Source organism: Caloenas nicobarica, chromosome 5, assembly GCF_036013445.1.
Source record: "Caloenas nicobarica isolate bCalNic1 chromosome 5, bCalNic1.hap1, whole genome shotgun sequence".
Lineage (NCBI taxonomy): Eukaryota > Metazoa > Chordata > Aves > Columbiformes > Columbidae > Caloenas > Caloenas nicobarica.
The window spans coordinates 5,433,054-5,458,394 of record NC_088249.1 but is presented as its reverse complement, the minus strand read 5'-3'; the positions used below and the strand labels follow the sequence as shown (position 1 = coordinate 5,458,394).

The 25,341-nt window shown below is 44.1% G+C and overlaps 1 protein-coding gene across 1 annotated transcript; it reads left to right on the top strand.

The window, feature by feature from the left end:
• The first annotated feature begins 3,407 nt into the window (after positions 1-3,407).
• Positions 3,408-23,233, top strand: DHRS7 (dehydrogenase/reductase 7). The gene is made up of 7 exons (XM_065636600.1): positions 3,408-3,758; positions 8,602-8,754; positions 15,083-15,189; positions 16,141-16,380; positions 20,537-20,659; positions 22,098-22,313; positions 23,017-23,233. Exons 1-7 carry the CDS (start codon positions 3,632-3,634, stop codon positions 23,050-23,052), a joined length of 1,002 nt encoding a protein of 333 aa, XP_065492672.1. The 5' UTR covers positions 3,408-3,631; the 3' UTR covers positions 23,053-23,233.
• Positions 23,234-25,341: the final 2,108 nt, after the last annotated feature.

Sequence of the window (25,341 nt, the reverse complement as noted above, 5' to 3'; positions counted from 1 at the left end):
CTCTGGACTCTCTCCAACAGGTCTATGTCCTTCTTATGTTGGGGTCCCCAGAGCTGGACACAGCGCTGCAGGTGGGGTCTCACTTCCCTCGACCTGCTGGTCACACTTCTGTTGGTGCAGCCCAGGACACAGTTGGCTTTCTGGGCTGTGAGTGCATGTTGCTGGCTCATGTTGAGCTTCTCATCAACCACCACCCCCAAGTCCTTCTCCTCAGGGCTGCTCTCAGTCCATTCATCCCCGAGTTCCATTCTGCCATTGCACTTTTGCACAAGGTCTTCTCAATACTGCACAACTGCAGAATAAAAATAAATATCTAGAAACAGCATTCTAATAAAACATTTATTTCTCTTTTATTGCTTTTGAGACAGAAGGTAGCTTATCTTGTTTTTATTTACATTAAGTGTGTCGATATAATTTGTGTAACTCTTAAGAATAAGACATGTTATCATGTTATGTGCCCAGTTTAACTTATCTGTTATCTGCTGCCACAGAGTCAACACGGGGAACCTCAGCAAGGTTCACAGCAGGATGTGGAGCAAGACTGTGACCTCTCACACTGATAACTATTTCTCATGTTGCTTTCAGAGCCTGTACGTCAGCTTTACATTGGCTCTTGCACTTCGCAGCCGCAGTTAAGTGCTTTCATAGATATCAGAATATGTTTACTGAACTCCAAAGTGCCGTCTGCATCCATCACAGCACAAAGTTCAACGGAACTGTCATTCGTTCTGTTGATGTTTGGGTTGACTTTGGTTGACTTTCAAAAACTGTTAACAGTAGCAGCCCCTTCAGAAAGTGAAAATTATCTTCTTAGGTAGAAGCTAAGTTCAGGCATTAGAAGGAGAAATATTTTTGTTTTTTCTTGGGAATTCAGATTTTGGTCAAATCCAAGGGCTTTGTTATGATGTGATCTTTTAAGAGAGGTTTCGCTTTGATTGAGTACTTTGTGAAACATCTAAGTAGTTGCTGGCTCTGAAGCAAGAAAAAGACAATGCTTGAAGTCGTACTTCCAGCAAGCAAAGCCAGAACACTACTGGCCATCGAGGTGAGATTGGAAGCTGGCAACCCTGAACTTGCATCCATCTTTTCCAGTTGCTTTGGGGTTGAGAAGACTGAGGGGAGACCTCACCGTGGTTACAGCTTCCTCACAAGGGCAGGAGAGGGGACAGGTGCCGATTTCATCTCTTTAGCGACCAACGACAGAACCTGAGGGAACAGCAGGAAGATGTGCCAGGGAGGGTTCAGGTTGGATGTGAGGAAAAGGTTCTTCACCCAGAGGGTGCTGGACACTGGAACAGGCTCCCCAGGGAGGTATCACGGCCCTAAGACTGACAGTGTTCCAGAAGAGACTGGACAACGTCCTTAGACACACGGTGTGAGCTGTGGGGTTGTCCTGTGCAGGGACAGGAGTTGGACTCGATGATCCTTGTGGGTCCCTTCCAACTCAGGACATTCTGTGAAATTTCAGAGTCTGGCATGATTTGGGTGGTTTATGGAAACTATATGTAATAGCTGCAGCCTGTGGTAGCCTTACTGCTTTTTAGCTGGTGTGGATCTCAAAATAAATATTTTTAAGACACTCAGGTGTGTATAACTAAGATAATTCCTTAAGTATATTTATCTATCATTAAGAGAATACTAATGAGATGAGCATATTTACTTTTTATAAGTTGGAAAACAGCAAGAATGGACATCACTGTGCAGGTGCAGTGTCTGTTCCCTTCCAGCTTTATACTGCCTGTTCTGGTGTGTTATGGTGCAAAGCTCCACAATTGTTTGTGCACCATCAGCACTGAGCACAAGAGAAAACAGAGAAATACAAAGAATATCTGTAACCGTGATGTGTAACTGTGAACAGTCATAGTTCTTGTGATGGTCTTCCTTCAAAACCTCCAAAGGCCTGTTTTTATTCTGAAACACAATCACCGTTTAATTAATGATCGGTTTGGACACAGTTGAGGATAACTGCTATTTACAGAGAGTACTTTGGCAATGTGTTTTTATTTTTCTGTGACCTTTCCCTTGTATGGATTAGGTTCTGATTGATTTGCTGAAAAATCAGTCAGAACCTAGAGGTTTAAAGGTAGACCATGGCTGTGTTTTGTCTCAGAAAACTGCAATGCAAATTTTGTGGCAATTCCGGTGTTGATTCCTGAATCCTTTGGTCATCGGTGGAGCTGGGACAGACTGGGTAGGTGCGTGCAGCGAACACCGCCATCCCATGCGATGTTTTCAGATAGATCAAGGGCTTCAGCCCATGAGATTTTGGGATCAGGTTCTGTGTGCCTGCAGCCTGTCCTACATAAGCTCTGTGTGCATTTGTGTCCCCTGGCATGGAGGCAGGAATTATGATGGGTTCCTCTTTTGTACGTGCACCTCCTGTTGTTAAAGACTTTGAAACAAAAGGGTAGTAAGAACAGAATTTTGCACCTCTGCACAAATCTATGGTGAAGAGCTGTAGATAAGAGTGATTTGATGTCCAGAAATGCTGCAGTCTCTGCATTTTTGGTACCTGTGGGTATTCAGCACCACCGATTTCCGAGCTGAGAGTTTAAGCCCAAGGTCTGAAACGTTGGCCAGAGTGGGTCTAAGCAAGAACTGGGTTCATGTTGGCAGCAAGTGCAGTGGGAGGCATAGCCAAGGGTAGGATTGTCACGAGGATGGAGCCAGGCTCTTCTTGGTGACAACCAACAGTAAGACAAGGGGTAATGGGTTCAAGCTGGAACACAGGAGGTTCCACTTAAATTTGAGAAGAAACTTCTTCTCAGTGAGGGTGCCAGAGCCTGGCCCAGGCTGCCCAGGGAGGTTGTGGAGTCTTCTCTGCAGACATTCCAACCCGCCTGGACACCTTCCTGCGTAACCTCATCTGGGTGTTCCTGCTCCGGTGGGGGGATTGGGCTGGATGAGCTTTCGAGGTCCCTTCTAATCCTGACATTCTGTGATTCTGTGCTGCAGAAATACAGGTGGGGAAGGTGTCTGGGAAGCAAAAGGGATGCAGGATGCGCTGTGACAAGGTGACTGCAGCTGGGCTGGGGGCTGCCGGGCAGCTCTGGCGGGGGACAGGCATTGCCGGTGTCCCCAGGGGACAGCCGTGAGGTCCTTCTCAGGAAGGGGAGACCCGTTTTTGATCTGCAAACATCGAAGCCAAACTTCCCTGGACACTCGCCCAACGCCAAGCAGCAGCCAGCGTTGTTTATCAGGAACAGGCCGGGCAGCACTCCTCTCCTCTCCTCTCCCTCTCCTCTTTCTCTCCTCTCCTCTTCCTCTCCTCGCCCTCTTCCTCTCCTCGCCGTCTTCCTCTCCCTCTCCTCTCCTCTCCTCTCGGGGCGGGGAATAAAAGAGGTGCCCGCTGCCAGAAACCGACCTTGACCCCATGTCACAAGCGCGGCCTCTCCCCTACAAACCCAGCGCTTACCGCCGCGGTTCCCCCCAGCCCCGGCCGCCTCCGGGGGAGCGGCGCTGAGCGGCGCTGCCCGCCCCTGCCCGCCGGGGAGCAGGGGCGAAGGGGAGGCGGGACGAGGCCTGCGCCGCGCTGCCGTGAGGCCGGCGCTGGCTTCGGGCAGCGGGGGCGGCTCCCGCCGCGTCGCTGCCCCGATAAAGCGGCGGCGGGAGCGGCGGCCGGCGGGCGGCCATGGCGTGGGGCTGCGCGCTGTGGCTGGCGCTGGCGGCCGGCGCCCTCCTGTTCCTGCTGCGCCGCTGGCTGCGGGCCGAGGGCGACCTCACGGTGCTGTGCGCCGAGTGGCGGGGGAAGAAGCCAGGTAAAGCCGCCCCGTGTGGCTCGGGAGGGTTTTGGGGCGCTGGGTGAGGGGAAGGGGCTTGGCGGCGTGTGAGGGGAGAGGGGGCCCCAGGGCCGGCGCTGAAGTCGCCTCAGCGCGGCGGACCCAGCCCTTGGCACCTCCCCCGCGGGTTGTGCGATCATCCAAAATAACCCCAAAAGCCTAATTCTCCAGCCCTTAACCAGCAAGACATTTGGTGCCCCGTCACACCAGTGAAACACGCCTAAAAGCAGTTTTGCAGCGACAGCTCCAGCACGCCTGCGGGGAGGGTTTTTTTGGCCCCCAGCCAGTTGTTTTGCAGCGCGCTTGGGCAGATGTCCAGTTCTGGGACTGGCGTGCGGGGGAGTCGGGGCTGCTGGGGTGTGCGAGGGTCGGGCGGCGTCCCAGGAAAGTCAGTGAGAAAACAGGATCCTTGGTGCGTGTGGCGTGTTCGTGTTCTGCTCAGTGTCTGTTTCACTTTGTTCTGACAGCTCCAGGCAGATTTCACCGTAGTGCCGAAAGTGTTTACGGTGTAGTAAACATGAGTATTATTGTTTGGCTTAAATAGGTTTCCTCTTCCAGGAATTGTGCATAAGGGCACAAGGGAACGGCACCACCCGACTGGCTTTGCACTTTTCTGTAAGGTGCTGCTTCTGGCACTTGCGGGTAGGGTACGAAACTTCAATGAAGTGCCTTCAGATGTGGATTTTAAACTCTTGCTTGTGTTGGTCTTTCCAATCTGACTGTCATTCTGCCTACTTCTGGCCAAAGATCTTTTAAAATCATAGTTTTTATTTGCTTGTTAGAGGTTTTTTATCAGAAAATCCACAAATTTCTGAATATCCCCCCTCAGCGTAGCCAGAAGTGTGGATTTTGGGCTGCTGTGCCGGGTGCGGGTGGTTGGGTGACAGCGGGAGCTGGTGCCATCAGTGACCACCCAACAGCCTCTTCTGTCCATTTGACCCGTCGGGGGAAGAAGCTGATCTGAAAGAAAATGGGACAAGGGACGCTATAAACTGTCCCATGTGGGAGATGAAACTGGACGTTGGGTTGAGACAGGGAGGTAGGATTGTGTGGAATGAATGCGTGCCTGGGGGGAACAGTGGGGTAAGGGTTTGCGTATGAGACCACGGTTTGGTAGGGGATGATGGTGCAGGTGAAGATCAACATTAGGAAGGGCTTGAAAGAAGAGTAGGACAAACTTATTGAGACATCTTTGTCTTCTGCTTTCAGCAGAAGCTTGCTGCAAAAATGCTAGTCCGTATAATGGAGAACAGAAAAACATCCACAAGTAATAAAGCTGTAAGAAATACTAATTTAAACTCTGTGTGAGCAATCTTCTGTAGCTCTTTGGATGTGCAGCACAAAGTTTTATAGTACCTCCATCAGGTAGTTCCCTTACTATAAGAAAACTACAAAAAAGCTTTGTGTGTGGACTTCGCAAAGATCACAGAGAGACTCAGGGCAGAGAAACAAGATAAACCTTGACTAATGCAAGCAGAGTTGAAAGTTTGTCCTGGGGGATTTACATGCAACGTACATCGAGATGTAGGAGCTCCCAGGTAGACATGGTGTTATTTGAGTGTCGCCTTCAGTCTTATTGGAAGCCAGGAAACCTTTTGACTAGCCTCTCCAAGTTTCCATCTAAAGAACGCTTGTAATTTTCTGATGGAGTTGTTTCAATGTGTTAGAAGAATCAGGCAGAACTTTGTCAACATGAGCTCCTTGGCTCTGCAAAGAGGTGAGCTGGGTTCTGTTCCCTCCCTGTCTCCCGGCCTCAGTGCTTGTAATTAACTAAAATATGTAGCTGAAAAGGTAGCATTTAAGTGGCATTTTGCAGGTAGCTCAGTGATATACAGGTGGGGTGATGGTGCCACAGTGCTGATCCTAAGTTTTCAGGTAGGAAAACAGAAGGAACTTTAAAGATGTTCCCCTTTTCTTTTCCCCATATTGTGCACTTAATGTAAGGTGTGTAGGTGAGTAATGTGTGGATCCCATGGAAAAAACCCTTGATTTTTATTTAAAGCTTTTATTAGAGCTGTCACTCTTGCAGTCATTACGTTGTGTTATTGCTTCTGCAACAATATTATGGATGTCGAAGTTTTTGGAGATAAAAATACCAGAAAGCAGACTGATCTCATATGTTTCTTTCTCTTGTGCTGCAAACTATGATTATGAAGAAAGGCCTTAGTGTGAGACTGATTCCATTTCAACGATTCATTTCTATAGGGAGAACTAATTTCTGGATTTTGTCATTGGCAGGTGCTGGATTGCTTCCCATCTTCTAAACATTTGTGTGGTTGGGAAACAAAGGTTACTGGGTGCAGGATGAGTTTCCTTACGCATTGCGTTTCATGAGCTGAACAACAGTCATTCTAAACGGTGTACTTTTCACAGGTGGTATAGTATTATCACATGTGAAAGCTTATGTATCTGAAAACCCCCTCTTAAAACTGAGAAAAATGTGTGATTCTTAAGGGGAGTGGGAAGGATGTTCTGGTTTAAGCCTCCCCACCCCAAATATTTTTCACAAATGAAATGACATGGCAACCTTGTGCTATAGGAGCTATGAAATGTTGGGAAAAAACATAAACAGAGCTACAAAAGCACTTCTTGGATTACTTGCAGTACTATGTTCAACCTCTCATTTGTTATGCCTTGTCACACAGTAGTTAATGGTTAGTAATAGCATAATCTACTCTTGTTTTTTAATTTGTCATGGTTAATTTTTAAACTTATTTCCAGTAAGAACAGGACATTTATTCTAGAGCAAGCTGGTGGTTTGATACTTGTTCTGCAGCAGCATTCAAACTTGTTTTTCCACTATGTTAACTCGCAGTAGCTCAGTGCTGGGTAACTATAAGCGCTGAGGAATTAGTGGAAAACTTTCCTTATCTCAACTACTTATTCTCTCCACAGAACAAGATCCCGAGTAACGGCAGTGAAGCTGCCCAAGACAGGTTGGGAAAAGGGAAACTAGGTGGTAGGAGGAAGAGGATTTGTTTTCAGTAGCAAGAGGAGATGAGTGTGGTAAGCAGGGTTGAAAGTATGCCCATGTTTTTTTTTTGGTTCATGTAGTGTTTGTCTACACAGGTTTTCTTAAAACAAATGTAATAGGAGAGGTGAACCCGCATGTTTTTTTTGTGGTTAATTCAATGAATTGGTAACATTGGAATAAAACTGTAGGAAAATAGCGTGAATAAGCTTTACAGTCAGCAGCCATTCAGTATAATGATCAGTATAGTGGTTGTTCCTACAGCTTCAGCAACACCTCTTTCCACCTCCCAAGTTCATAACCTTAGAATACCTCTCTGCTTTGGAAAGTGTCTGTTGTTGCTGTTGTTGTTTTTGTTTTTAAAAGCAAACCAAAAAACCCAAACAACCCCAAACCACCAAAGCTTGGGTTTAGGAGGGATTTTTCTTTGACTAAAATACAGTCAGCTTAAAAAAAGACAAATAATACTCACTGCCAGTCCCTCAGACTCAAGCTGAGCTCTGATAGTCAGTCCTGAGTGCTCTCTGCTCTTCTCAGAAGGGTGGAGGGTTTTGCTGCTGAGCTTTCCATGGGATTTATGTCATTACGGCTCTGAAAGTAGAAATTTGAAACAAAATGTAGTCTGGAGAGAACCAGGAACTGAAGTAAGCAGGAACTAAAAGTAGTCATGACCACTAGCTTTAGTTAAAAAGAAGTATTTTTGCTAAACTAAATGAGTAGGTAAATTTCAGTGAGCTGAAAAATGCTATGCTGGCCTTTTTCAGAATAGAACTGGCTTTAAGTCTCAGGAACTGCACTTGGCTCTGCTATTTGAATTATACCGTGAAATCTTTCTTGGTTGGCTGGACATTGTTGGAATACTCTTCTGTACAAACTTGATAAACAAGAGTTGCTGTCAGCAGCGCTTTGGGTACTCGAATCAGACGCCTTCAAACACGAGTATTCACCGAGACTGATCTTGAAGTATTAGGCAATAATATGTTCCGGAAAGTGCTCTGATATTAGTGATCATTCATCCTTAAGTCATGTTCTAGCATTAAATGGGTAATTTTTTACCCATCTGTTGTATTTGGTGATTTTGGGTGTATGTCTGGAAAACTGAACCTCTTTCCTAGTACCCAAGTGTATCATGGAGTGGGGATGACTGCAAATAAAGGTGACAGACGTGTAAGTAGAGGAGTAAAAGGAATAAGATGCTATCATTTTTACTACAGGTTAAAAAATCATGCCTGGGCAGGAACTATGAGTAAATGAGAAATTTGGTTGTGAGCTTACACCTTGTGAATTCTTTGTACTGTACTCTGGCCAACGCAGGAATTAATCTGCATCAGATACAAACTAAAGTGGGTGAATACCAGTTTGGTTTGTTATGATGAGCTGTCTTTGCTTGGAGAATTTTCTTCTGTCTGCAATTACTCGGGAATATTTTTGAGATAGAACATTATTGGGAAAAGTTTGTGCAGGCTTTTGTTTGGGTTTGCAAAACAGTAACTGATTCCTGTCATTTCCAGTAATTCTTTTCTCCCTTTTCCTCTGAAGTTCTTTCTGATGAGGTTAGTGGAAATGCCGTGTGTGGATGGCTTGCAGAAATGCAATCAAATTTCTTCCATCAGGTAGATAATCCATGTTTATTCAGATTAGCCTTGGAACAAAGTTCAAGTGATAACAGAACAGCTATGAACGATTTCACAACTGCACGTGACCAAAAAATAAAGAACTTGGGATTTTGTAATAGCCCCCCCCAAATGATCATATTTCTTAAAACCAGTATCAAAAATTACCCCTGCAGTGACTTAGATGTTGATGCATGCATTGGCAAGGTGTGAACTGCTGTCTTGATTCTTTTGGTAGAAGATGAACTGCGTGGCAAGGTTGTCTGGGTGACAGGAGCTTCGAGTGGAATCGGAGAAGAATTGGCTTACCAGCTATCGAAGATAGGAGCCTTGCTCGCCATCTCAGCAAGAAGAGAGGATGAGCTGGAAAGAGTGAAAAAGAAATGCCTTCGTAAGTACAGTTTGCTCCTTCATGAAAACAGTTGCACTCTTGCTGTGATGGAGTTGCCACAGAAATACCAACCCGCATATCACAGGAATAAATTTCATGATGAAAGTAAACATAGCTTCACTGTACACTTGAAGCTGTTATTTTCTTTTTGTGAGTGAGAAGCCTTTGTAAAGACTTGCACTATGAGTTCCTTCATAAGCCAGTGTTACTTAAAAAAAAATCTCATTATCAATTGCAAGTTGTCTTCCAAGATACTAGATTAAGAAAAAGAATAAATACTGTGGGGAAGGGAGGAAACAGTCTGAAGGGTGTCATCCTGTTAAGAACCAAACCACGTAGCTGCGTGCTGCTGAGAAATCATCTTCCTTCAGGTTTGAGCATGTTACAGGCAGACTGACCACTGACTTTCCTCTCTCAAAAGGGAATTAATAGAAATGTTCAGAAAAAGTTGTTCTGAGCAAGTGCAAGAAAGAGGATCTCCTGGAGACCAAGAGGAACGAATGCGAAGTGGGATGTTTAACTATCCCAGTTGTCTTTCATGTGCCTTCAGAGTCAGTAGTAGCTTCATTCCTCCCGTTTCTCTTTTTCCCTCCTGTTTTCTGGTTTGCCAGCAAGAGGGATAGGCAGTTAATTCATGCTGATAAATAGAGGTTTTGAACATGATTAACGTTATGCCTCTTTCAGACTATCCTCCATAGCTCAGTACACAGTGTTTTATACTGAGTATATTATCACACTGACAGTTCATTCCTAGTAATGTTGATGGAATAGGCACAGTCTATTTAGAATGTGTGCTAGTGAATAATTAAATATTTGTCTTGGGTTAGCACCTAAACATGTCTAGAAATCTAAATGTTGCAGCAGCTACTCTGAAAATCTATCAAGGAGGTTCCAAAAATGCACAACTCTTTATTGCTCTTTTCTGGTACTTCAAAAAAGCAGCCACTTAAATAGATAACTTCAAAAAGAAGCAAGGGACATACGATGACAGTGTGCTTAAGTGGTAATCGTGACAGAATTCCAGTGCTACATGATGCAATGTTTAGCAGTCAGTAGAAGTTTGCAACCACATTTGCGTCTGTGGCCGTTTGTCGTCATTGCAAAACTGATAACACTAGATACACTGGCTGGAGCTGTAATCCTGGATATCCGTTTTCAGACAACACCTGTATGAGAGCGCAACGTGCTAAGGAATATTCAGAAATATTGTTTCAATTGATGTGAACCAAGAGTACAGGTTTATGTAGCATGATTTCTGCCTCTGACAACTTTAAGTGACCCTGTGAATGTCTTATCTGTGGTATATGCCAGCTTTAAAGTCTTACGTAGCCATGCGTTCTGCAAATACCTGCTACTGAACTTTATTTTAACTATCGGTTAGATTAGTAGGAGTGTTGAAAACCCTTCAGTGACATAGTTTTTCATATTTTCTATAGCCAACCTTTTAAGCAGTGAAAGAGAGTAATTAGGCCCACTTCTCTTATCCTTCTCAAGGCATTGTAAACCCAGCTTTCCACCCCTTTCCTTGGTGATTATGTGCGCTAGCCCCAATAACTGTCCCTATGCTATACTCTCTACCATTTATCATTATTTGTCTTGAACTAGGGGTCCAAAATTGAACACACTACTCCAGATGCAGTTTTTAGGTGCAGGCACTAAAAAAAAAATCACTTCCCTCAGTCTGCTCTTGCAGGTGCAGCCCACTAGCATTTGTAACTACTAGAGATCATTGCTGACCTAAGTTCAACTTGCTGTTGTCCTTCCATCAGGACCTCGGGTCTTGTTTGGAGAGCTGGTACCTGGCCGTTTGCATGTTGGCCTGCTGTATGGCCTAGCGTAATTCTGGCCCAGGTGTGAAATTTTGCCTTTGGCTTTGTTGAGCTTAATGAGGTTTGTCAGACCATTCCCACACCTTGTTAAGATGCCTCTGAACGGCAGTCCTACCCTCCAGCATAGCAACTGCTCCTTTAAACTTGATTTTTAACTGAAAATTTGCTGAAAACCTGTGTTTCATCCAATGATGTGGGTCATCAAGGAAGATATTAAAAGATATTGATCATGGATGGATACCAATTATAACTGGTCACCAGTTACCCTTTGAATGGTTGGTTGCTACTTGTCAGGGCTGATGATCCAGCCTGTTTTTCACTTGCATTGTAATCCACTCATCTAGACCTCTCATATTTCCCCACTATAGCTTCAAGGATGCTATGGAAAACAACATGGAAAGCTACATGGTCAAGCTGAACAACATCCACTGCTCTCCCCATGTCCCCACAGCCAGTCATCACAAAAAGCAGTTGAGTTGGTCAGGCAGTGTATGTCCATGCTGAATCTATGCTGGCTTTTCCCAGTCACCTTCTTGCCCTTCATATACTTGGAATTTGCTTCCGGGGGGAATTGCCGCATTGTTTTCCCAAGGACTGAGGTTAGGCTGTGTGACATTTGGTTTTCTGTTGTCACGGGAGTTAATCCACTTACCAAGTACCGTTCAAAGAGGAGTGATACTGGTCAGCTTTTGTAGGTCCTGGATGTATATATTGCCCCATTTTATGTGCAGTTTGTCCTTACCTTGGTCTTTCTCTGACGTTGGTAGTATTTCTTTCCACCAGAGCCTAGCCTCAGGAGTGTGGGAGACCTGAGAGATCTTGCCAGTGAAGACTTAAGGCAAAGAAGGCAATGAGTACCTCATGTTTTTCTGTGCTCTTCATCCCTCATCTCCATCTCTGTTCAGCAGTGAGCTCACTCTGGCTTTGGTCTTTTGTTTGTTGGTGCTGTACCTGTGAAGCCCTTGTTGCCTTTTACATTCCTCACCAGTTTCAACTTCATCTGAGCTTTGATCATCCTGATTCCATCTCTGCATGCTTGGGCAGTGGGTCCGTTTGCTTCTTAGGTGGCTTGTCTGTGCTCCCACCTCCTGCATGTTTTGTTTTTGCAATTGAGCTCAAGAGTATTCTGCAAGGTTTGAGTAGCATGGGATGGATTAAGGTTGAGCTGCAACATGTAACATCAACTTGAATTTGTCTGAATTATGTGGCATAATTGGAGCAATTAGGCTTTAACGTGCCAGCTGTAGATGCCATACACAGCAGCAACTTGACTACATAACTTTCTTATTAATGTCAGAAGCAAGCACATTTATCTTGTTCAAAACTCAGAGAGACACCACCCTGTAATGCATGATTATGCATTCTACACCACTTAAAAGCTGAAGGAGAGAGAGAAGGGAAGTAAAAAACCATAAAAGCTGTGGTAATGCCTGTCGAGTCCTGCATATGCCAGCTCAACACTTCTCTGCAGGAGGGAGAGAAAACAACTTGCATAACTTACATGGTTCCTGCAAATGGCTTCTGTGTTTCCCCCAACCTGTCTCTGCAATATGAGTTGAATTTTGCCAGTAGTTCTGGAGGCTGTTTTCTCTCAAAAGCCCTGAAAAAACAAAAACCAAGCCAAACAAAACCAACCAACCAAAGAAACCAAGTAGATCGTGGGTGTGTTTCTTGGTTTGACAAAGCTCAAATATGATTTAAATATAGGTAGGTCAAATGAATGACAGATAATCTATAAATTATAGAATTATACAGTAATTGAGGTTGGAGTGGACCTCAGGAGATCATGTTGTCCAGCCTCTACTGAAAGCTCATGTTCTGTTGAAGGGCATTATACCAGATAGAAATAAAAGATAGAGGAGGTGCTGAAGAGCTGGGAAATAAAGGGTCTATGCTGAGTAATAGCATTTATTGTATTACAGGGAACTGCTATCTTGGATTAAGATGTATTGAAAACAGTTGTTGATCTGAAATCCTCTAGAGGATCCCAGGGGAAGGCGGTTACTTAATGTCCTAACAAAATATTATTTTAAGTGAGCATTACTTATGCAGCTATCTTTCACAAAATAATTTGGCTTTGGGTGATCGTAACCATGTTTTAGTTAAAAAGTAACTGGAACTTAATGAACCATCAAAGAGGAGGAGGCAGCCCGGGATTGTTTGATAAGAAAGATGTCAGTCAGAAGACCTGCTGCTTGGTGGTTGGGCGGTTTGATCCCATGTTTTGTAAAGCCGCTATGTCTGGAGACTTTAAGAGACCTCGATAAAACATGCACAGCTGTGTGACGTGGCCTTTGTTCCTGGTAGGCTGAGCTTTGAGCGCTCAGTTCCAGATACGTTGCATCCGAAAGCTGGTGGCCAAGTGCAATTCACTTTGCAGCTGGAGACACTTTGCCAAAGGATGTTAACTAATATATGTTTGCGTTTGTGTAAGACAATGACCTCTAAGGTCTGCCACTTGGGAGCAAGTATTTTTCTGGGTTATCATAATTGTTCCCTTAAAAACATGGTTGGTAGCAGGCAAAAAAGGCAGTGGAGTATTAGGGGTTGTTGGCAAGAGGAATGGAGAACATGATTCTGACAGTGTATAAATTGGGACATGTACATGTTTTCAACACTGTGCACTGGTCATCTGCCAGAAGAACAAGGGGATGAGTGGACAGTAGAAGAAGTTTAGAAAAAGAGTCACAAGAATACTTGAAAGCTTGTAAAAGCTGTCTGGGTGACTAGACCAGTAAGACAAGGGGTAATGGGTTCAAGCTGGAACACAAGAGGTTCCACTTAAATGTGAGAAGAAACTTCTTCTCAGTGAGGGTGCCAGAACACTGGAACAGGCTGCCCAGGGGGGTTGTGGATTCTCCTTCTCTGGAGACATTCAAAACCCGCCTGGACGCCTTCCTGTGTAACCTCACCTAGGTGTTCCTGCTCTGGCAGGGGGATTGGACTAGATGATCTTTCGAGGTCCCTTCCAATCCCTAACATTCTGTGATTCCTCACCCTCAAAAAGAGGTAAGGAAGCTGATGGAGGTGTATGGTCTGAGTGCTTTGGGGAGTGGAAGTCAGACTGGCCTAGATTGCTCCACAAGAAAACTAGGCTTCTGGTTTGATAGTTCCTGAAGTCAAAAGTTTCTTAGTTTATCATGAAAAAGAGCACTTCCTTCCTTATCAGCAGCCTGTGTCTCTTCCTCTGCTTTTGTCTTTCCCGCCTGTGCAGCTTTCTTGGCTGGGTTGTCCATGCGGTCTTGTTAATCCACAGCAGAAACATCCTCATCCCATCAGGCTTCACCTGTGCAAATCTGCGTGAGGGAGCATGACTCAGAGGTGTGCCTCTGAGAGGGTCGTTTAAACTCCATGGGTTTTACTGCTGTGTTTCTGGAAGAAACGGGGAGGAAAATGCACATGGAGGGGATGGAGGGAGCAATAAATGGAAATACTGGTAGCCTTAAACCAGGTAAATGGGTTTATTACAACCAGTAGCCTAAATACTATTGACCTTTGAACAGTGGCAACTTAAGGATTTCAGGAACGTCTTTATTTGTACATCATTGCAAAGTTCAGTCTTACCTGTATATGCAAGAAGTAGTAATTAAAAAAATCAGAGCCTCTCTAAAGAGTGCAGCTTGTTAAAGGGAAACAGGTATACTTAGTTGTGGCTAGGAATCAGTTTAGAAACAAAAATAGCACTATCAATCAAAAATAAAGTTGAAAAATCACGTTATATGTAGTTAAAAAACCCCTGAAAATATTGACATTGAAGGTTTTATTTTTGTGAGTCATCTGCCCCGAAACCCCAGGGTAACAAATCACTGCTCAAGAAATACTTTCTATGGAAAAGGTCAGCTGCTCTGAAGAGACAGCGGTGGAAACACTCAACATGAAGGCTTGAACTTGATGACAGGTGACTTTTGTTTCAGGAGATGGATATTTTAAAAGCTGTCAGTTAAACAGAAACCTCCTTCTACCTCCTCCAATAACCCTCCCATAATTTAGCTTCTCTGAACTAGGCCTGATAGCTACTCATGGATATATGTTGTGCTTTGGGTCTAAATTGTCCTAGTCCTGTTGCCAGGAATAAACATGCTTGACCAGTTAACACACGAGCAAAGTGTCAAGGCTGCCAACAGGCTGTGCTGCTGAATGGCTCCGTGAAAAATTCCAGTATCAGACAATCCTGTTGCATGTTACTCCCAACTATGGCAATTTATCTGGGGAATTCAAATTGTCTATATTGGTGCTACACAAGCCTGTTTAATGAAGTCAAGCTTTTTACAAGCAGAAACATAATGACAAGAAAAGAAAGACTTGGTAGAGGCAGACTAAAAGTGGATTCTGTGTGGAGTTCAACATGGAAAAAAAAGCAAGCATTTTATTTCCAACTTAATGTTGTGGCTTCTTGGTGTCTTTTTAGTGAAAATGTCGTGTCTAAAAGCATATTAATTTCCCACAGTTGTTATGTTAGCAATCTAATTGGTTCCCATTCACTTTATGGTTGTTTTTAGAGATAAGCAGCTTGAGTGAAAAAGATATCCTTGTTCTGCGTCTTGACTTGACTGATAGAAGCTCCCATGAAGCTGCAACCAACAGTGTTCTTAAGCATTTTGGCAAGGTAAGGTGTGCTTCTGGCATTAAACTTTTTTCTTCTCTATCTCCTATACTGCATTTATGTTTGTATTTCACTTCTATTGTATGGTAAATTCACCAGTGTCTGCATTTTTCTTAAGTTCCAGTATTAAACTTGCCAAAAGGTACCTGAATTTTCATCCCTTTTGAGGCTTTGCGGAGATGCAGCAATGAACAAATAGCCACTGTTTATTACCAAGAACTGAAAAATCACTTGCTTGATGTCACTGAATTTCCCGACCAACTGGAGCGATCCTCAGCTGTATATTTAGGGCTTTAAATTGTATGTGAAAGTCAGAACCTTTTTGTAGTTTCGGCAATGTGTGTAGTTTGGGTTCAGAACCATGTGGAACAAAAGTGGACATGGGGCACAATTGTTTCTCGTTTGGTGCATGATTTTCTTGATTGTGAGTCCAGAGCATGGAGTTAAGACAATAGTAGTCAGATCTAATCAATATTAAGCACGACATGCAAAACTTCTAGCTAGGCCTTTAGTCCATTGATATTTTGATTTCCTGGTGAAATTATTGGTACCAGATCTGTTTTCTTCTGTTCTTTACTTTAGTTGGCTTCTGGTCTTGCACAAAATTTATTTCTCAGAGGTCACCTTGCAGGACCAGCGTGTGCAATTTGCTACAGTGCAGCAGGGTTAAAAAAATGTTGTGTGGAAAACTTTCCAGCTGCCAATATTCCTGTACTAGGAGTTAACCTTGTTTGACATCAAACTGTGTTCCTGTTTTGTTGACTCAGCTCAAAATTAGGAAAGGGAGCGTCTAGTTGGGGAGAGCAACTGCTGGAACTTTGTCAGCAGCTGATACGTCTCACTGGTGTATGGCAGAGAAGACACTGGAGAGAATAGTCACTTAACAATTGCCCAAGGAAGCACAAGTATTGAAGGAAATGTGTTATATTAATATATTGTTGTCTCTTTCCTGAGATTGATGTTTTGATCAACAATGGTGGACGCTCCCAACGCTCCTTGTTTGTGGATACGAACCTGGATGTCTACAGCGCCATCATAGAACTCAACTACCTGGGGACAATCTCGTTAACAAAACATGTCCTGAATCACATGATCCAAAGGAAAAAAGGAAAGATCGTCACTGTGAGCAGTGTCATGGGGATCATGGGAGCTCCTCTTGCCACTGGGTACTGTGCCAGCAAGCATGCTCTGCAGGTACGTTAAATTTCTGAAATTAATTAAGTCTCGTTGTGTAGGAGACCAGCATCAGTGCTGCACCAGAGGACTTCAGTCTGTGCAGAAAAACTCAAGTCACACCTGAATTGCACACAGCGTGTGTAATGTCCTCAGGTGTTCAAAGTCCTTTAGAATTAATTTGCTCGGAAATGTGAAACATGTGACAACCAATGATAAGACAAGGGGCAGGGGGCTCCAACTGGAACACAAGAGGTTTCACTTAAATTTGAGAAGAAACTTCTTCACGGTGAGGGTGCCAGAGCCTGGAACGGGCTGCCCAGGGAGGTTGTGGAGTCTCCTTCTCTGCAGACATTCCAACCCGCCTGGACACCTTCCTGTGTAACCTCATCTGGGTGTTCCTGCTCCGACGGGGGGATTGGACTGGATGAGCTTCTGAGGTCCCTTCTAATCCCTGACATTCTGTGATTCTGTGATCTCAGCTCCCAGTGTAGATTTTTCTTCCTGACTAAAATTCAAATGGCATCTTAGTTCGGCCTAACCACTGCGTAGTTAAACTGCAATGTGAAGCACAAGACTTTCAGATGGAATACCTAAATCAGAGGATTATTGTGTTTCATATAGAAGTCCCAATGTTCTCATCTTAATTCAATTAGGGAGGAGAAGTCACTGGTGAGAGTTTCAAGTCTCTTTAGGACAGTAAAGTGAGAACAGCGAGGAGTAAATCAGATTCCTCAGAGAAATGAGAATTCCTGATCCGGCTGGGAATGTCTGAACGAATCTTCCCAATGGTTCTGAATCTCGCGGTGGTGTGACAAACCTGCAGCTCATAGTGTCTTAAGAAGTTGTCTTTTGCACAGCACTTTAATTTTGTTTGGAAAGAGTTCTTGTAAGTAGTCTCGCTTGTGTAGAAAAACATAAAAGAAGAGCTTAGAAAAGTATCCGGGGAACAAAGACTGGCTGTGTCATTGAGGAATCGTTTAACTAGTAAATTTGTTTAGACATATTTGCCTTTCAGCACTGTTTGACTTCCTGCTAATGTACATTTTGATCTCAGCAAAATAAACTTCAGCTGTGCTCAGTGATGGTTTAAAAAACTGGCACCTGCTTACTCCCTGCTGGATTCAAGCACATAAACAGGGTAAATAACTTTGCTTAAGCTATTGGATCAATATCTTTTTGCCAATTTGATTAACAATAACAAAAATATAACAAGTGGCCGACACTGCAAAGCCACTAGACACTTGAAAGACTGAAGATGTAGAAGGCAGCGGCAGGTCTCTGATAATGAAAAGTTTTCAATTAGTGACAGGGAGAGATCTGCTGCTCCTCATCTGAGTGGCAGCGATGAAATTGCCCATTAAAGACCAGCTTTTGCTTTAAGTCTAGGAGGTTTAAATTGGAAGAATGCAATGAGCAGAAGCATGAACTCCCTTTATGCTGCTTTATTTATTAAGTTTTTGTTCAGTTGAATTATCTTTAGGTGTGGTGTGGTTGGCTTAAGTATGGCTAATTAGCTGCAGAGCACAAGGAATTCAGGTGTTGCTTTAAAAATTCGCAGAACTCTGAATCTCATGTTGAGAACGTGGAAAAAGCTTCAAAGAGATAGTTTACAAAAATTTCCGGATTAATTAAAAATCAGCTAATTGAACTGCTTATGTCTTTGTTGGCTTCTATTTCTGCTCAATAACCAGGCCGGACTCCAAACCTCCCTTCTTGTTTCTTTCACAGTAATTCTGCAGATACAAATCGCGGCTGTTAAAACATGGGATTTGCAATATAGATTTTGAAAAGACTCGGCCTGAGAGTCTCTTGTCAGTCTCGAGTTACGGCTAGATGTGGCGTGAAACCCCCCAAAAACCAGAAAAGCTATTATTTTTTTGAAATATCTACCTTCCCCAGTACAGCTGAGGTAAAGGAGCTTTGCAGGAACGGGAGGCTTTGCCAGGTAGCCCAGTAGCCCAGCTCTGACTGTGAACAAGAAGAAATGGCCAGAGAAGAGGGTAGGGGAGAAATCAGACAAAGCGCAAGGTGATGCTGTTCCCGTTGTGTCTTCCCAGCATGTATCAACTTGTATTCTAAGATCTTGAAATGAAGATTGCATTTCGGCCATCAGTTATTAAATATGCGAGCCTATCTGACACGAATTCATCTATTATGTTTTGGTTGTGTGTGGTGTTTGGTGGATTTCTTTGTTCGGGTTTTTTTGTTGTTTTTGTTTTTGTAAATTCGTGCCTTTGCATCTACCACAGCTGAGAAAAAGTCCCTTTTTTTTTTTTTTAAATGGCAGTTGGCAGAGGAAGGAAGGAATTCTGCTAAGAATTAAAATTTGTTCTTGAGACAATCACGCTTTGATTCATGCCAACTGGAATTCTTCATACCAACGCTCTACGGATGAAATTACCCTTTATTTCAGTTCTGGGAGTGCTGTAAGAGCATGAGTCAAGTCCAGGGGCATCTGCATCTGGCTGCAGTTTCTTTCCGAGTGTGATGATGCTCATGGAGATCATGTGCCATTCATCTAGTTGTAACTCATGTAATTGGTGTCATGTGGAGTGGATCAGAACTGGTGGCCTTCAACATGTTCCTGAACCAGGAACATGTCTCACAAGCACTTGGACTGTGCTGAGCAGCAACTGTTACTCTCTTTGTTCGGTCTCTGGTCATTAGGGGAATTTTGAAATGTTTCTGTCATAGTAGAAGTCAGTTAAGCTTTACCTTCTTCAGCATCTTATAGGATTCGGTCACTAAGTTGGCCCAGACGTGGCTTAAAGCTGTTCCTGTTCCACACACCCTGTGTCCCTATGTTGGAACTGGCATTAGTCTGGGCTTGGTGGAAACACTCAGGGCAGGAGGTGATCTAAGGGAGGGCCTGGGCTTTTAATCCCAAACAACTGGGTGGCTGGCAGGTCTGAGCTGCTTTCTGATGTGTCCCAAAGCAAACTTTGGGCACAGAAGTGTCTCTAATGTTAGAACTTAGTCCTCTAGAAGTTACACATCTCCAGGCTTTGATAACATGCTGTGAAGATCTGATACGAGATACGGGGGCCTGCAGGTACTTGTAACTTGAAATACATGGTCGGGGTTTCTACAGAACTTGGCTGCGAAGCCCGTGTGCAATCTGTAAACTGGAATTAGTCACCAGCAACTGGGAAATTAGAGCCGCACCGGTGTGCAGCTCATTGCCCAGCACATCGGGCTGATTTTAGCCCTGTGTTGCAATGTGGTTCTGAGCCCTGGGTCAGCCAGCCCTCTGCCCGAGCTGGACAGGAGTACAAATCACACATTTTTACTACTGTGGGAGAAGCTTTATCGCCTTGCGCTTGCTCTGTCGTGACAGAAAATTATGTGTTAGAATAAATACAGGGAACTTATTAACCAGGTCAAAGATAAGACACGATGTGGTGTTTGCTAAATCATAGTTCCGTAGTGCTTGGCCAGCAACTTCGGTAGGAAGACCTTCCTGAATTGGTCATGTTGCCCATAATAGTTGCTGTCTAAATGTGAATTGCCAGAGAGATTAAGAAAACTTGTATCCTGTTAGCTTAAAGAAATACTTGCAGCTTTTGTAATTATAGTTTGACTTAGATGAGCTGGTAGCATATTCCTAAACTGAAATGAGGTTTATGTCTATGTGGATGCAAATTTCAAACTCTGCAGTGAATTCAGTGGTGCAGAATTACCCCCTGAAATATCAGGGTGCACCTTTGACTTGATAGGCTGAAAAGTTTTCCTCCCTCTCTTAAATATAACCAGTGCCACTTACTGAATAGTAACAATTTGAAATCTTTAATCTCACCACAAAGAGCAATTCACCTGCAAAAGGTAATTTCCACGATATTACAGTTGCAATTGATGGCACTTCCACCACCAAAGCAATAAGGCTTGTCCTCAGTACAGGGACAGCAGGATCTGGCTGTGGTTTAGTGACATTATTGTGTATTTGAGGAGTCAAGGATAGGTGCCTCCCTGGTTTATATGTCAACGTCTGTAATTGCAGATAAAATTTTAAATTAACCATTGAATGTGAAAAGTCACAGGAAGTAGTAGGAATCGCTCTTAGTGGAATACAGTTACCTTTACAGCGTAGAATTAGTGTGAAAATAGGCAGTCAGCTAAACCTTGCTACATGCAGAAACATGGTGAAGGAAGATTACATTATAATCTTTTCTTCCAGGGTTTTTTTAACTCCCTTCGGACTGAGCTGACCGACTACCCTGAGATAAGTATTATCAACATATGCCCAGGGCCTGTGCAGTCTAATATTATACAAAATGTCTTCACGGAGAATCTCTCAAAGGTAAGGACTCAGTTCTGGTGTGATAAATCCAACTGTTGCTGCACACTCAGTGATCCTCTTGTGGATTTCTTTTATTTTTCCCCTCCTAGCAAACACCAACCTCATCTTCTTACTAAGAAGTGCTTTGATTGGTGCAGAACTACTTAGAGTCTTGCAATTTGTTGTGGTAACAAGTCTGTACCAAGTGAAAAAGAAGTTTGAGAGTTGCTGGTGACTTCTCTCTTCCAACACATCCAATCCAAGTCTAGTAAAATTTACCGTACAGCTGCAGTTTTAGGGGAAAGGCTGGGATTTTCTGGAGGCAGCTCTGCGTGCAGAGTCCCGTCCTTTCTGCACAGGTACCTTTTTGTTTGCCCCAGTCACGATGTCCCGTTGGGTTGACGCTGCTGCTGGCAAAACCACTGCCGTCAGCTGATGCGAGGCGCACATTCTTTTCCTGTTAGTGATTGTTCGAGGAGAAACAGCAAAACCTTCCAACTGCACAATTGCTCTTAATAAAGGCTGTCTAACAAAGCTGTTGGCAGAGATTGCCGCAACGATACATCAAAATGTAATCTGTCCTAAATTCAATCAGTTTGAAGCTCAGGACAACCCACCATTCTGGGGGGGAGGGATGTATCCTGCATTGTTGAATCGAGTTCTAAAGGGATTTTTGGCTTGCAAAACTTCATACTTCCGTGAAAGATGTACTTTCTGAGCAATCCGGAAAGCTTGCAAAACAAATTCCTCAGATTTCAGCATGGCAAAAGACCCAGGAGGATGACTGAACCTAGAGCAGAATTGCTTTTGCTGTGGGAAAGAGGAGATGGATAGAGCAGTCTGTTCTTGCTGGAGTGAAATGCAGGTGAATTCCCAGGGCTCTGGCCTTTGTTCACCAACCGATATGTGTGGACAGGATGTCAAATGAGACACCCCCACCCCTGATGAAGCCCGTTGCTCTTGTTTCCGATGGCTGCCCGCAGAGCAGAGCTGGCAGGAATATTGAAATTAATGGGGAATGTGGCCTCACCTACTAACTTGGTTACTGAGTAACTTGTAGCTTATAATGGAGTAGGCACCTGGGAGCAGGAAAGTGCCCATTTCTCAGAGCCCTCAGAAGGAGTGACTTGTTCTGATAGATCGAGTTCATGATAGAGGCCATGATGCAGCAGGACAGAATTTGGAGATCCATTTAAAAAAAAAATCTTTGACCTGTCAATCAAGGTATTAATTAAAAGTGTGCTTTACTTAAGCATGGGTGCTAAAGGAAGGTCCTAAGTGCTCCCACACTGCAAAGCAGGATTAGCACAGCGAGGGATGGGTTCCCCAGCCCCGATCTCTGGTGTCCTGGCTGGTTATTCCCCGTGTGCGCGGTGGAGAAGCTGGGAGGAGCTGGGCCCTTTCTCTCCCACAAAGACAAGTCCAGTTCTAATCCCACCTCACTCTCCCTCCCCTCCAGTCCATAGAGAACACAGGTGACCAGTCCCACAAGATGCCGACCGACCGCTGTGTCCGGCTCACCCTGGTGAGCACAGCCAATGACCTGAAGGAGGCCTGGGTCAGCGACCAGCCCTACCTGGCCGTGTGCTACCTCTGGCAGTACGCACCCACCTGGGCTTGGTGGCTGATGAACAGAATGGGCAAGAAGAGGATACAGAACTTCAAGAGTGGGGTGGTAAGGTTATTAGGTTATTCCTCTCTCTGCGTCCTTTTTTTTCCGCTCTGCTGACAGGCTCTTTAGCCATGGGAATGGTAGGATTGCATGTTGGATCCGGTTCCTTTTTCCCTCCTCGTGTCCCTGGCAGCTGATGCATGGCCAGACTCGGTCTCTGCGTACCTGGCAGTCTAGAATTACTGCCAAAGGTCTTGCTCTGATCTTTGTCACCCGGGCTTCAACTTCAGGACTCAGCAATAACGCAGAGCTGAGCTCAAAGTCACTAGTGTAAATTATTCAATGCAGCTCGGAATTAAGACTGTTGTTAAAACATCTCCCTTCGTTGTGTCTAGTTTTTATATCAGGCAGGTAATCCGAGCACCTCCCAGAAGTACTGAAGCAGCACTGCTGTCTGTCAGGGCTCTTACTCGCATTCACATCCCTGAAGACAGTATGCAGAGTGCTGTTCTTCCACTTCTGCTCGGTAAATGGTATTTATTCTTACCGAGTTTTTGTTGAACTTTGTACAAAAAGTGTTAAAGTACTCCAAAAGCAGGAAACACAAAAATAAGGGTGGCACATGCAGCTTAAAAACTTCCTATGTCCATGCTGTAACACTCCGCTGGCACAAGCTGTTTCAAGCAGCATAACACTGTGGGTGATGGACTTAAATACGGTAGAAAGCAGGGTGGGGAAATACTGATTTTATGTACTCTCACTCCAGGATGCTGATGTCTCTTATTCAAGAAAGAAGAAGTAAGGACGAGCATGTACAAAGCCCTGCTGTTCTTGTGCTAAGGCTGAGAAACTTTTTTCACATTGCGCAGCTGCAAACAAAAGCTTTTTTTTTTTAATCTGTTGTACGTTTGTCATCATGTAACTTGACCAATCTATCAAGCTGTATACACACTTGGCTAAATAAAAATCTCTTTCTACATGTACCTGTTTCATGTCAAACTCCATAGGCTGAATTTTTACACTTACAAGAATAGACAGAAGGGGCCAAGCAGCATTATTTTGTTTTTCTGCTGCTATGACATGGGCAAATACTTGGTGAGGAGGCTAAAAATTATTTACCCACAGCATCATGTTTCCCTCACTTTCATTCCTAAAGGACCTTAAGCAAAATAAACCCACAAATAGAAGCTTGTGATATAAAGGGTAAGGATGTATAGTCTGTGTGTGAAGTGTTCCTTTGGGAAAAGGAGATTATATTTCATCTTTGCTGCACAGGTGGACTGAGAGGAAAATGTGTATCATCATCAGGTGTCTTTAGGGCTAAATCCCTGACTTTCTGGCACAATAGAAGGTAGTAGCATTGTAACCCCTGCGCTGCTCAGCCTTGCTCTGACCCTGGCATGCGTTAAATCTATAGAGCATCAGGGAGAGAGAAGCAGGGGAGGTTCCTGGAGCAGAACAGCCTGGAGCTACAGGAGGGCACAGCGATAAGGAGCGATCCCTTTCACAGCAGATTGCTTACAGCCCAGACCCCAGCGCTCGCCTCAGAGCTGAGTTAGGGCAGACGGCATGTTACAGGCAATTTAGGCATGAAATAGATGCTGAGAGCTTGGTCAGAACCAGGCATTTCCACACAAAGCCAATCTCAACAGTATTGGTGCTCATGGACAGTAACAGCCCTGAGGAACCAAGAATTGTGTTTAAAACATTTACCATCCTATTGACACCCAATTCAACCGTTAGTTGAAAAAGTACCTCTGCAGTGGTAACATGTCTGTACTTAGGCACTTGGTGACCTTCTTGCTGTTGACAAAGTCCTCAGTAATGTTTGGATATACCTCAGGCCACATGCTATCCAGGTAAGAAAAATTCTTGCTTCTTATATCTTAGAGTGATAATAAAAGAGTAAAAACCCATTTAATATTATTGAAACTTTCCAACCATAGCAAAGAATAACTCAAGAGTGGCGTTTTTAACGTAACATTTAACAAAGTGAAAAACTACTGTCTGGCAAAAAGACTGATGAAGTGACAAGTGTCATCTCATGCTGTTCTGGAAGAAGAAGGTTCGTTTTGCTCCCTAACACACCAGTTCCTGTCCTGCGGTTTGTGATGTGCTAAAGAGGCAGCAGTGAGGCTGCGTGACAAAAATGCAGCAACGCTTAATACTACACACATGCAGCTGGTGTTCACAGGATGCTTGAGCTTCCACCCTGTCAGCCCCAGAGGATGTGGCAATATTGCACACAGCAGAAAGCTTCCTCTTAATTTACATACAGGTTCCTCTGCTTTTACTCTACCAGAACAGCACAAGGCCTTGTGCTCAGAGACAGGCGCTTCTGCTTGAGCTAAGGACAGTTGCTGCGGGACACAGACCCACCTCCACGGACTGTGCTACTGCCACCGCCAGCAGAACATGGAAGGAGCAGCAGTAGAGGTGACGGTGACCAGGTGGTGCACAAGTTCCCTCTTTCAGAGAGGAAGCCGGTGTTCAAGGAAAATGCAGGAGTCAGACTCTTTCCAAAAGGGACAAAGCATTTGCCATTTGAAAACTTAGCTGACACTTCATTCCATTAAACTGATTCCTGTTGCTCTACAGTACATGAGTGGGGCAGACAGAGGCTGCAGGACTTTTTGTTAATGCTCAAAAGGGGTGAAAATCCTCTAGGAAGCACTGAATATTTGTTAGAAAAATACTTTTGAACTGTTCTCATTGAATAAAGGTTCTCCACAACCATACTGAAGGTGTCTTACACTTACCTTTGTGTAACAAACGTCAGTCTGTGAAGCAAACAGGTGTTGATTAGAACTACAGGACAGCTGATGCACACAGCGGGTTAGAAAACAGAACAGTTAGCAGTGGTCACACAGGAAAACATCGGGGGACCCGTTGTCAGCTCAGTCCTAGATATTCAGTCCAGTACTAGCATTGAACCAAACAGCAACACGCGTTTACAATTATGTTTACAAGAGCTGCAGACAAGACCAGGCTCAAAGGTGCTCTAAATTCTTTATAAATCAAAGAAATGGTCCCAAAGAAACAGGACCCAAGTTCAAGAGCGCACAAACAAAACACCACACTTCACTGGGGC

Coding starts and splice junctions, on each gene's coding strand:
- DHRS7 (XM_065636600.1), top strand. CDS start 3,632: ATGGCGTGGGGCTGCGCGCTGTGGCTGGCGCTGGCGGCCGGCGCCCTC. Junction 8,755..15,082: donor AGTGAAAAAGAAATGCCTTC/GTAAGTACAGTT, acceptor GGTTGTTTTTAG/AGATAAGCAGCTTGAGTGAA. Junction 16,381..20,536: donor CCAGCAAGCATGCTCTGCAG/GTACGTTAAATT, acceptor CTTTTCTTCCAG/GGTTTTTTTAACTCCCTTCG.